This window comes from Zalophus californianus, chromosome 1 (genome assembly GCF_009762305.2).
Source record: "Zalophus californianus isolate mZalCal1 chromosome 1, mZalCal1.pri.v2, whole genome shotgun sequence".
NCBI classification, from domain to species: domain Eukaryota; kingdom Metazoa; phylum Chordata; class Mammalia; order Carnivora; family Otariidae; genus Zalophus; species Zalophus californianus.
This window is the reverse complement of record NC_045595.1, coordinates 170,351,040-170,364,274: the sequence shown is the minus strand read 5'-3', so window position 1 is coordinate 170,364,274 and position 13,235 is coordinate 170,351,040. Positions and strand designations below refer to the sequence as shown.

General features: G+C 39.5%; 2 protein-coding genes across 12 annotated transcripts in view; one reads left to right on the top strand and one right to left on the bottom strand.

Moving 5' to 3' along the window:
• ST3GAL6 (ST3 beta-galactoside alpha-2,3-sialyltransferase 6) overlaps positions 1-10,665 on the top strand; it is a 60,656-nt gene extending 49,991 nt beyond the window's left edge. For all 10 annotated transcript variants that reach the window (XM_027581818.2, XM_027581817.2, XM_027581813.2 and 7 more), the window contains 4 exons: positions 2,313-2,499; positions 2,623-2,760; positions 5,963-6,115; positions 7,495-10,665. In XM_027581818.2, coding sequence (XP_027437619.1) covers positions 2,313-2,499; positions 2,623-2,760; positions 5,963-6,115; positions 7,495-7,581 — 565 coding nt within the window. In that variant the 3' untranslated portion in view covers positions 7,582-10,665. The remainder of the gene's footprint in view (positions 1-2,312; positions 2,500-2,622; positions 2,761-5,962; positions 6,116-7,494) is intronic.
• DCBLD2 (discoidin, CUB and LCCL domain containing 2) overlaps positions 9,189-13,235 on the bottom strand; it is a 91,279-nt gene continuing 87,232 nt past the window's right edge. For both annotated transcript variants that reach the window (XM_027581810.2, XM_027581809.2), the window contains one exon: positions 9,189-12,713. In XM_027581810.2, coding sequence (XP_027437611.1) covers positions 12,244-12,713 — 470 coding nt within the window. In that variant the 3' untranslated portion in view covers positions 9,189-12,243. The remainder of the gene's footprint in view (positions 12,714-13,235) is intronic.

The window sequence follows — 13,235 nt, the reverse complement described above, 5'->3', positions numbered from 1 at the left end:
GGACTGCGTGAACTGAGATTAGAGCTGGGATTTTATTTTAAGTACAACAGGAACCTTCTGAAGATTTTTAAGTGAGAGAGGAATCTGACCTGGCTATGTTTTTAAAATACCTTGGCTGTGGCATGGACAGTGGGGTATGAGGGACAAGAGTAGAAATAAGGAGGCCAGTCAGGTGGCTCTGTTCAGGCAGATGATGGCTTGGCACAGGATTGTCCTGACAGAGAAGGATGTAAGTGGATAGACTGAGACATGTCTTAGAGGTAGGGTTATCGGGATTTGTCGACGTGTCAGGTGTGAGGAGAGATGGGAATAAAGGAACCACATACCTCTTCCTGGGTTTTCAGCCGGAGAGATTGCCCGGATGGAGGTACCACTGTTGAGTTGGGGGGAAGACTAGGGTAGGAAGACGTTTAGAGGAGAATCAAGATTTCCGTGGGAACATGTTAGATTTGAGGTGCTTACTAGATTTGCAGTGGTAAGTCAAGTAGGCATTTGGTTAAACAGGTTAAAGGCTTGATGGTAAACAGCCTGTAAGCTATATTTACACCACGGTCTGGGCAAGATTTCCTAGGGAGAAACACAGAAGAAGGCTTAGGACCGAGTCTTGAGATACTCTATACTTGGAGGTTGAGCAAAAAAGAAAGAAAAGAGTAAAAGAGATGGAAGAGGATCCACCAGTGAGGTAGGAAGTGTTTTAAAGGAGAGGAGAAGGGGTCACCCATGACCAGCCGGTGAGAGGTCATGCAAGATATAGGACAAGGTTCACCATTGGACTGGCAGCCTGAAGCTCACTCATACTCTGGACAAAAGCAGACTTGGAGACATGATATGGGGAGTGGCCCAACCAGAGTGGTTTGAGGAGAGAATGACAGGTGAGAAAGTGAGCAACCAGTGTAGGCAATTCTCTTGAGAAGTTTTGCTGGGGAGTCGAGAAATGAGATGGTAGCTGGAGATAGTTATGGAATCAGAGGAGGCTTTTTTTTTGTTTTGTTTTTTTGTTTTGTTCCTTTTATAAAGATAGGAGATTCTAGAGCATGTTGGTAAACTGATGGAAATGAACAAAGAGACTGGTGTGGTAGCAAGATGGGATGGGCGTCCAGAGTGCAAGTGTGGTTGGTCCTCTGTAATGGAAAGGAAAACTGGGATTGTAGTTATGGCCACCAAGAGTCCCACAGGTGGAGTGGAGGGAAGGTGAGGACATTTCTAGCTCTATTTTCTCGTTGAGAGGTTGAAGTAAGGTCATCCTGTGTTGTGTGTGTTGGGAATGGCTATGAATAGTCTTCTGAAGAGTGGGGCAGTGCGTTAGGATGACCTGGCAGTCCTTGGGGGTTTTGCTGGCTTACAGGCTGCCAAGAGCTTCTGCATAGTGAGGTCACCTTATTTTCTGTTCACTAACCATTTTGAGGAAGCTGTGAAATTTTATCCACATGAGTTTTTGAAACATGAATTTCCTTACCTATAATTGTCTAAACATTTGATCATCCAGCACCACAGCAAACCCTTGTGGGAGAATGCCACGGGTACAACATTTATGAAAGTCATTTCAAGTGTTAAGGCTGTCTTACGTTACATGGAGTCAGTAGCAAAGGGTGAAACAGTATTTATCCTCCCAGGGGGACACTGTTTTGGAAACAGAGCATTCCTTTTAATAGCATGCCTTCATAGTGTATGCGTAAATAGTGCATGTCTAACTTTGGCACTGAGCATACGCAAACCCAACAGTAGATCCTTTGTGGTTCTTTAGTTCACTCTAGCAATAACATTTATTTGGTTGTGTGTGGGTATAATACAGCAATTTTATATTATCCCTGTATTACAGAGCTCAACAATTCTGAGGGGTCTTCAGATCACCTTCAGAGTGATTCTTGTTTGTCAGCCCATGTGCTACATGATTGTGTAACCTTGGGCAAGTAACTTTCTCTCTCTGGACTGCAGGGCCTTTATCCAAGGGGTTTTCTCTGGATGTCCTCCAAGGTCTCTCTTAACTCTAGTAGTCTTTGGTTCTATGTTCGAATTTTGTTTTATTGAGTCTTCAGTTTTCCTGGAGGTAGGACTGAATTATCAGTTGCCCCACAATTAATGTTCAAATCCAGATGAACATTTCTGCCTTTGATCAAGCAGCCATTTCATGAAAGGGAATTATTTCCTTGGCTGTTATGCATTAAAAAAAAAAAAAATCTGTTGCCCTGTAGCTTTACGCACTGGGCCCGTGGCCACAGCTGTCTGTCCTGCTCTGAAAGCTCTGAAACTTGGGATGAAATTGGCTCATACTGCACTTGGTATACATATTTTGTGTGTTTTACTCCCCACAGAATGAATAATGGTCCTGTTTTAGGACATGAAGAGGAAGTTGGGAGAAGGACCACCTTCCGACTCTTTTATCCAGAATCTGTTTTTTCAGATCCCAATCACAATGATCCTAATACTACGGCGGTTCTCACTGCTTTTAAGCCGCTTGATTTAAAGTGGCTGTGGGAACTGCTGACGGGTGGCAAAATAGTAAGTTGGCAACATTGATCTGCCTTCTGATTACCTTCAGGTTTTTTTTATTAAAAAAATTTTCATTAAAAAAAAGACAACCACAATGTTCTAATTTCTGTGTTTTTTTTTTTTTTATTTCAGAACACTAATGGTTTTTGGAAGAAACCAGCCTTAAACTTGGTCTACAAACCTTATCAAATCAGAATATTAGATCCTTTCATTATCAGAATGGCAGCTTATGAACTGCTTCACTTCCCAAAAGTATTTCCCAAAAATCAGGTACGTATTTTTCTTTGCACAGTTCCAAACTAAAGATCTGGCTAGGGTAGGGTGGAGAGATCCTAGGGTTCTCAGAAAGGATGAGAACCATGACTCGCAAGGTGGCTTCTGAAGGCCACATCCGAGGTAGTGAATCAGGTATCTGTGGGTATTATGTTTATGTTTTTCAGATTGCAAGGAAGGAAAAAACCTTAGGTGGAGTGTTTTTTTCTGCCCTTGCGGAGCTCTTCTGGGGTCTCCTCCTGCATGCCCCAGCAACTCATTTCTCATAACCTCGTCTTCAGTGTTCTGTGATGAGGAGGGTGCGATGAGGGTGGGGGCGCGGCTGGGCAGGCTCTGCTCAGAGTAGCAGGATGGCTTCTGGACAAGCACGTGGCTACTGAGGCTAAAAAGAACTGTCTCAAGCACTCTGATAAAAATATCACAGGAAAGCCAGAGGAAAGGTGAGGAAGGGCAGGGTAGTTCAGAAGTATTTCTAAGGTCATAGAGGAGACATTGTTGAAACCCCAAATTCTTTAATTAAAAGGAGTCTCACCGACTTTGACTCTTGTAGCCCTTTTGTTTACATTCCCTAGAAGACAGTATCCTCTGGACCCAGTGGCACGGATTGGTTTTTCATTTGAAGGTTGAGAAACTGTGTGACCTAAGAGCTCAGCTGGAACGAGGTTTCCCTTTTTAGTAATCAGGGAAAACCCAACAAAATATACACACATCATGTACCTTTTTTTTTGGTATGATAAAAAAATTCTAAACTTTAGAATAATTAGATTCTAATGCTTATAATGAAACAACTTATAAAAGAATATATATATATCAAGTGTGTGTGTATATATATATATTTTTTTTTCTGCCATTTCCCCTTCCATTTAGCTATTCCCCTATTTATAGACCTTTCCGTTTGTATCCAGCTTTTTTCCTATCTAGAAATGCATGTGATTATAGGGCTTTTCGGCCCACTTGTATGATTTCTGTAGGATAGACTCCTAGAAGATGAATTCCCAAGTCAAAATGCGTAAATGTTTTAAACTTAAGCCTTATTTCTTAGTAATTTTGAGAGGAAAGGTCAACTTCTTAGTAATTTCTTAGTAATTTTGAGGGGAAAAGACAGCTTCTGAATGTTGAATTCTGAATTTATTTCCTAAGTGAGGTAAGATCAGATACAACCTTTGTTTTTTGCTTTAGGTAGTATCTCCGAAAGAATAGGAAGACCCTGATCTTAGAGATGATGCTAAAACTAGTTGTAACTAGATTAAAATTCCAGTAGAACATGGCATCCCAGAAGCCAAATTAAGGACACAGCAGTATTTCAGAGAGGTCTGTTATGTAGGATGCTATCCAGAGTCTGAGCACAAAGAATAAAGCCTGGTTCTGGAAATGTGAAGTCATATTGATGACGTGGATAAGGAAAAAAAAAAAAAAGTTAGAAAGCCTGCTTGAATTAGGTTAAAAAGAACATGGGACATGAGCAAGTGGAGGCAAATTTTTAATGGAGTTTTGTTAGAAAAGAGGGCAGAGAAATGGTTGAAAGACATGGGATCAAGGAAGGTTGCTTGCGTGGTTGTGTTTTAAAGACTGATGCCATATTTATATGACGAAGAAAACGATTCAACAGAAGGAAATGATGAGAGCAGTGGGTCATTGTTAGAATCAGATCTGGTGAGAGAGAAGAGATGGAAAGAGTGCCCAAGGGGAGAGGTTGGCCATAGGTAGGGACAGGGACATCGCATCCATGTAAGAGTGAGCGCTGAAAGTACAGGTCAAGATGAAGGTAGATTGGGAGCTGGGAAGCTGGTATAGCTCTTCTCAGTTTCTGTTAGTGAAATAAGGATTAAATGGGCAGTTTGAAGTGGGACGGAGGCTGAGGCTGTTGGATGTAAAGGTATACAACTGTCCTCTCGGAGAGTAGGAATGGAAATTTACTGGGTGGGGGAATACTGAACACCCACTTGAGACTTTAGCCATGAATGTGTGTACCCGGGCACGTATGTTCTTCTCTTGGCTTGTTCTGCTGCTTGGGTGTGGGCTGAGCCAGGGTTAAGATTCTGGCAGGTGATGATCTATTTCTGTGGGTGAGAAGTGCAGAAAATGGAAGGATTATACTGATGGATGAAGTCCTTTAAGGCATGAAGAAAGGAAGCGGAGGACATGAAGGGGACGGACAGAAGAGGGAAAAAGTGATGGGATCAATGAGATTGAATGACTCCCAGGTTTTTAACCCAACCACTAATTTCCCTTTCTGGGAGATGGCAAAGGCTTATGGTATTCACAGTAGGGCATGGGGTAAAGAAAAGCTTATGCAAAGGGCAGTTAAGTTTTCAGATGAGCTTGCCTCCTGAAGTTTATTTGATATTATTGTGCTGCTTAGATTTTTATTCTCCTCCTCAAAATCATAATGTGTTATTTCCATGTAGTCTGTAAGTCTTACCTTCATGAAAGGAAATCTCCTTAGATGGCTGTGTTAAAAAGTTTAAGATGTATTTTGTTTTTACCTTTGGAGGCCATCCCGGTGAGAATTAAAACTGAATGAAGATCCTGTCAGTCATCTGTTACTGCATTTTCAGGAGATATGTATATGTGAAAGGGATGCTTGGTTTCTTTCCTTTTTGGTTTTTAAATCGATAATGATCCAGTGGAGACTGTGACATTACTCTGTATACATCTGGAACTTTTATTTTCTATAGAAGTCAGAATCTTACTATTTGCCACTGAAGTTAATTGATTAGTCTTTCCCTAGAGCTGGTTAAGTTATTAGGATGGTAAAAGAGATCTATTTTAAGGCTTATGTGAAGCCTCTTACCATCCATTAGTGAACTAACCTGTCCTTACGTTTTGTGTACGGATTCAAAATTTGCAGGCTCTGCTGTTTGCACAGGAAGCCTGACTCAGCATGTTTTATAAAATGAGGCAGCAGCATCCTTTTCCCTGCGCCTCAGTGTTTCGTTTCATATTTGTCCTCTGGGCTAATACAGCAGTTAAGTTTTATTTGAAAGATTTTCTAAGATTTCAGTCACATTTATATGCTTTTCAGAGTTAGGAAATTAACTGGGGCTTGGGCCTTAGACACGATGAGGGTTTAACTTAGGTATTTCTCACCTGATGACCTGTTCAGAAGTCCCGGTTTTATAAGATGAGGTCACCCAACTATGCTTTGGAAACAAGTATCTTGTTTGAGTTTTAAAAAAACTTTCATTTCCCTCCCCAGAAACCCAAACACCCAACAACAGGAATTATTGCCATCACGCTGGCCTTTCACATATGTCATGAAGTTCACCTTGCTGGTTTTAAATACAACTTTTCTGACCTCAAGAGTCCTTTGCACTATTATGGGAATGCCACCATGTCTTTGATGAATGAGGTAATATATACATACACACTTGGGTATAATCTTTGATCTTTACAGTTGCAAAGCCTGTATTTTCTATCGTTTTTACTGAGGGAACAGGTTTTGAGAGTTTGAGAGCTGCTTAACCCTACCAAGAGCTACCAAAGACTGAAACTGGGACTCAGATCCAGGCAGTTCCAATTTGTGGGCTTCAGACCCTTGGGGATAGGACATAGTTATTATCAAGCAGCATCAAACCCCTCCAGACACCAAGCCTTATCTTAGATCATGTTTGCACTATTTAAATATGCATGTAGGCAACTTGCTGTTGATAACAATCTCAAATTCACTTAAAAGCATTGCCATGGAACAGGGACACTCATCCACATAAGAGGATTGAGCACTGAAAACACAGTAAAGATGAAGGTAAATTTGGAGTTGGGAAGATGATGTAACTTTTTGCTGTGCTTTTCAACGTGTTTTTTTTAGTTAAGCAGAGGGGGAGGTCTGTAACATTTTCACTCCATGAGGGTATATTCATGGTCAAAAAGGTTGCACACGTTTATAGTAGATCATGCTTCTCTTGAATTAGAGATCAGTGGTGGTAGATAGGATCTTTAAGACTTAACTGAATGGGAAGGAGTTGTCTGAGGTTAGTGGTATATCACAAGTGATAGGACTAAAATGTTATCTGTACATTTTTAATATGGAAATATGATTTGCTGTAAAGTAGGGATATATCCTATGTAATCAGTCCCCTTAGGTTATCATCCCCAAACACTACCATAAGCCGAAGTGGTATTATTCAGGTCAGACCTTCATATTGTTATATTACCTCATCCCCTACCCCTTGTGAGACAAACACTTGAGTAGTTCAAGTGTTAGGTGCTTGGGACAGACTTCAGGATCATTTCTCCTCAGCCCTAATCTTTTAGCACTTGTGGGATTTCTAGCCATCTAAATAACAGAACACTGAAACAATCTCCTGAGGAAAATTAGGATATCCATCAATAGAACAGAATTATTTTTAAAAAATCTACCTTAGCCATGCTTTACAATTGTTTCTTTGAAAGGCTGATTTCTATTATGAATTTCAGGTGCTGCTTTTATTAAAGTGATCAACCCCTTTTGACTTAAAATTTTGGTCTCTAGTTTCATATCGTGATTTAAGAGATGGGGGGAATGATATGAAGGGGTGGTTTTATGTGAGGATTTAAGGGGAAACAGCGGGCTAAATTTAGGGAACACTGGCAAAAGAATGAGCAAAGAAAAAGGTAACAGAAGTTTAAGGTCTACCTGTATACTTGTGACTTGAGTTTTTTATTCAGAAGCTTTTTAGATACAGTGTATCCCATTGTTGCTGTTAATGTTTTGAGACTGGGATAGATCATTTTTTTCCTTTTCTTCTCTAGAATGCGTATCATAATGTGACAGCGGAGCAACTCTTTTTGAAGGACATTATAGAAAAAAACTTTGTAATCAACTTGACTGAATATTGACTCTACAGACTCAGAAGACGACGCTAACAGTATTAGTTTTATTTTTATACGGCAATTTTTAGTTTATTTTTAAATATGTTGGATGCACTTGTCAAAAAATTGTGTATATTAAGTCTTACTGCCTGGTGATTCATAACCACCAGCTTAATTTTTGTGTATATATTTAATTTATAAAAACCAAGATATGCTTAGTTAAGATATCAGGGAAAGAAGTTTTGATTGCATTGTTTTTAAAACAAGTTAGTTTTCCAAAGTGTTTTTAAACATCTTTTTATAATTAGCTTATCTTAGACTTTTGAGAGGATGTGACTTCCTAATAATGGGCTTTATTTAGTTGACCACAAGTTTTGAACACAACATTTGGCTACTGTAAACTGGTGGGGAATGGCCATGTGGTTGTGCCTTGATTCGGCAAACTGCAACCACTTTAGGCATGTAGCTAGATGATTGTTCCTTTTTGTTGTAGCTGAGGAAACAGATTTGAATCTTAAAGCAGCCCTGAACATAGCAGTAGGTATGGTTATGGAAATCTAAGATTATACTGTTTTCATTAAGCTTTTTTTGTCTTGCAATTAAGTGAACTGATTATAATGAGTCATCGGATAGAAGGAAGGTGATGTTTTTAAGGTGAAGGAAATAGGCTAAACATGAAATTCTGAACAAGTGAATAATCTAAGAATGCAATTACTAAAGTCTGGTGACTGCATTATTTTAAAACTCATACAAAGTGGCTGAGCTAGGCAAGCTCAAGGAGACCATTCTTAAATTTTCTGCCTGGCTTAATAAAATTTGGAAAGTTTACTATTTGAATTAGGAAAAATGAAGATAAATCCTTGAGACTCCTCAAGCTGTTTTTTGGATTTAAATGGAAATTTCATGAACAACGTCAATTCTTCAAAGGGAAGGCTTACCTGGCTGCCTAGGGTGCATCAGAGAAGAGTCCTACTGGATGCAAACAAGTCAAAACCAACCTTTCGAACAAATGTGAGCTAGTGACCCTTCTCATTTAATACAGCCTAGGGCTATGGGGAGGGAAAAAGGAAGAGAAGAGAATTACAAGAGGGATGGAATTAAAAGTTCTCAGAAGAGGTAAGAGTTGAAAGAATTATCTTTTGAACAATAATTATCATTGGGAGACATGGCTGGTGTTACCCGAAACCAACCTGCCTCTCTAAAGAGTATGTCAAATGCAGTATAAGGGGGGAAAAACTCCGGGTTGATTTAAGCCAGATCTGGACATTAAGTACGGACTGTGTTCTGTTAGCACGAGCATGCTGGTACCGTGGTTTCACTGGATTCCTCTAATAACTCTGAGGTGGAAAAGATGGGTGTTCACGCGACCCTTCCCTCCTACCACACAGCCAGAGTTTACCACACAAAATGCAGTTTGTGAACTAATTTAGGCTTCAAAAACGGATGGTCCAGGCTGGAGTAAAAGGAAAAAAAACCCTGGTAGCATTTTCAAATGTTACTGTAACGTCTAGAATAATGGCAGTACAATTTCTGATCGATGCTAAAACTGAGGAATCTGGCATTTTGTGTAGTATGAGAAAAGGCTACAAACTTGAACGTGGTTTTATATAAGCCAAAAGAAATTCTCAGCAAGACACATATATACAATTTATTAAAAACACATGACACATTAAGATCTCACTATTTATACAATCTAAATTCTAGCAACATATACAAATACTGAGTGACTACAGTACATGCCGAGGTAAGAAAAGTACATTCTGGGAGAATATCACTGACCCTCAAACCATTTTTATTTCCACTATGTATTTCAATGTTTTGTTTCCACCTTTCCCAGTGCCAAAAAACCCCCAAAAAACTAGTCACAAATTGGAGTAAATAATTGGTGCCACAGTTGAACTAAAAAGTATTTTAATAACCATCCAACACTTACTAGATTTTGCAGTTTAGGGACTTCAAGTTCAGAACAGAAAAGCAGAGCTAAAAGGCAGTTTTTTTTAAAGGTAGAGCTTAACAGATTTCTCTTAAAAGGGTTTGAAAAGTTTTTGTCCCACAATCTTAGTTCTGTCCTCTGACCTGGTGTTTCCATAGCCCTTATGCTCTCCAGGTGTCAATGTGGGGCCAAGGCAAAGAAGTTCAAGCTTTCTCACCTTCCACAGAATTTTAGATGAGTGCATTTTCTACTGGGGCAGGGGAGGACAAGAGTGCACATGACGCCATAGTTTCAACTGCTGTATAAATTCTCCACACAAACCATTTCATCAGCGGATAAACCCATTGTTCAATGCAAAGTGCAAATAGTGAAACATGAATTTAAATAACTGGACCAGACCCTGCACATACAATAGGATCTATTTGGTGTTAGAGCTTTTAATAAAATATAAATCAGCATTCACAATTATCTTTAACTGTGCTGGTTCCTAAGATCATGTAACAGTGAAGTTGTGTGACTTTATGAAAACCTGTAGGGGCCACACTTGCTGTACCACTGATTCGATTTTTATCACTGTGTTAACAGGAAAAAAATCCAATAAACGAGACTGAAGTCTTTAACATGTTTCAAGCAAAGAATAAAAATTCAAGGGAATTTAGTAACGAAAAAAAAAGTTACTTTCACATTTTCAGTTGATTGTCTCCACAGCTGCATCAGACATATAAATGTAGTTAAAACCCAAAACAAAACTCTAATATGAAAACAAATGAACTAAAAGTATAAAATCAGAATAACCCTTTGTATCAGGCTCAGCTCTTCATTTGGAAAGTAAAATATACAAAAGCAATAAAAACCATTTTGTAAAAATCATTGGTAGTTCAAGGACCGCACAGTGGCAAAAACATGCATCATTTAAGAAGAAAACATTTGCCTCTCAAAAAAAAGTTCCATGGGAAAATCAGGTGCACAAAATTAAATAAAAACAAGCATCTTTGGGAAAATGAGATCGTTTCTCTTAAAGCTTCTCAAACAGGCATGTGATTGGAGAAGTATATTCATTGTGTACTGAGGATAAATAAAAAAATAAATTGGTTTACTCTCTTCCCACCTGAAAGGGGATGACTGCATTAATACATGTGCTTTACACATTCATGTCTTAATAAAGTTCAACATCTGTGCTTTTTGTTTCAAATGTTTGGAAACAATATATTTTTTCAATGAATAAAATTATGCCTCCAAGTTTGTCTGGAAAAGCAAAAGCAAATGAAGGTAACACCAACAAAAATAATACCAGACGGCAGAGAGGCTGCAGAAATAATTCTGTTTTTGAAGCAATACTTCAGAATACTGATATACCTGGAAACAAGCAAAATGAACACTGTGTTTTCTCACATCTAGCAAATTCTGGAAACAATCAAGAAATGGCTAGAACCTGAGGGGAGATTATATGTTTTAAACATAGGGCCAGCTTCTCATCTTGCCAAAGATTTTTAAAGATTCTTACGCTATGGGCTAATAAATTAGATGATTTTTATTTCACCCATTAAAACTAGTTCTGGGCAAATGGTGACAAAGAAGTTGCCTGGAAATATCAAAAAGAGATGTCAATATTCACCTGCTAGGATGCTAGAACATCTGTTCCATAGGCATGTGGTAAAGGACTGTCACAAATCCTATGACACAGAGCTGAGGAATTCACGCTGGCTTCTACTTCTTTCAGTATTTTACTGTGGATAATTAAAAAATACTTTTTGACCAAAAATAACTTCAGATTCAGAGAAACATCTCTATATATTAAATCAAAGAGGGCAAATCCATTTTTTTGTTTTTTTGTTTTAGGGTAATTTATATGACTTCTGAGGAATGATTCTGCCTTTCACTGTGGTAAACATAAGGACTCCTGTCTACAGTGTTCACTCAGATGCCCTCACAACTGGCCTAGGACCAATCCCGTTGCAAATAAAGTCGGGGGCAGGGAGAGAATCTCTGTGAGAGCTTTTTACAATTACAGGATTCATGAGGCTATGGAGCAAGCATCACTCAATAAAAAAAATTCAAAACAGTTTATAAACACAAGAACGGGGCTGGCCCCAGACAGAACAAGCAGGGATGAAACCAGGTCACGTACCATGAAGTGTGAAAGCTCTTCAGAGTGTCAAAAAGTGAAAAATCCACGACCCCGCCCTTCACAAGTCAGTTTCCCACTTAGACTTTCCTAAGGAAAGACAGGTAAGTGTACGGCTGCGACCAAAACGATGATTCTATCACCAAGTTTTGAAAAAAGTCCATAGGGAATATAGGAATAGAAGAAAAAGAACTCATGACAGTACCCACCTTTCACAAAGAGCAACATTTCAAGCCACTAGACATTTCAAGAACAGTACCATGCGTTATTGCCAGTCAGGCGTACAGAGCCACCTCGAGTTCATCAATGTACCTGCAGCATTGGTAATAAATACTCTCAGTGATATTTAATTTCTTTGAAGTGCATAGTAGGGAGCTTTTTCTGTATTAAAAAATCGTGTTTTACAGTAGTAACAAACAGAATGTTTGAAATTTAACAGGCAAGCCGTCACTGCCACAGTAACGCTCTTAAAGCAAGATGGCAAGATTAGCAGTTCCCTGTACCTCGGTCCTCCCGCTTTCCCCAACCACAGCTGTGACAGACAGGTAATACATTCTCTACATTACTACCACTAACACACAAGAAAGGCCATGTGCTTTACAACCATGCTTTATAACAAGCAGCATCCCCTTCAAAGAGTCTCTTTAAAACCATCACATTCACCATCCCCTCCGGCCCCTGAGGCCTCCTGTGTGCTGTGTGGCACCTGGTACACCAGTTCGCCTGGGGCACTGGCACCTGGTTTCCCACCTTTTGGGGTGTCATACTGGGCGCGGGCAGACGAGCAGCTGTCGGTCCTGGAGAGAAGAGTGTTGTAGGCTCCCACCACAGGGGGAGGCTGGTTCCCTGTAGCTTTGAAAGTGGACGTTGAGGGAAGACCAACTGAAGCTGGGGGGTGCCCAGACATATCCATGATGATTGGGGTTGCATATTCGGGCCCGGTAATCGGCAGTGGTTCGGCATAAGCATGGTAGACTTCTTGGACCGGGGAGTTGTAAGGATCTAGGTCAGCATAACTTGCTTCTTTCCCTTCTTCTGGTTTAAAGGTGGATCTCTGATGAAGGGTGCCAACAATTCCTCCCACAAGTGGTTGTGCATACTCTGTGGATATCACAGAACCAACAACAGAAAAGTCACCTCATTCACACAGGGATCAGCCATAGCCCGACACCCAAAACACACACTTCTTTATGGCACTTTGGTTCCTATCAATACAGACCTATGGATTTCTCTACCTGAACCAACTTAAAAAAATTAAACATGTTATCTTGTATCTCCTAAGAAGTTACTATGCCATAAAGCCTCATTCATGAAATTTTACAAAGAATGTATATGATCTTCAGATTTATAAATCGTGTATCACTGGAAAAAAAAAAATTCCATTATTAGAATATTCTCAAACAGGACAGTGTTTAAAATAAATATGTACCAAATTAATAGGATAAATACTGTAAGGCTCGCTCCGGCTTTCCTATTCTTCACACTCAAAGAAAACTCCAGGTAAACAGATAAAAATGCCCAGAGCTTTTTGAAATGTTCTCCATAAAATAGGAGTATGCATCTAAGGTGCAGAAATGACTCTCTCAAGGTCATCCTTTTAAAAAGTAGTTCTACCTCAAGAAA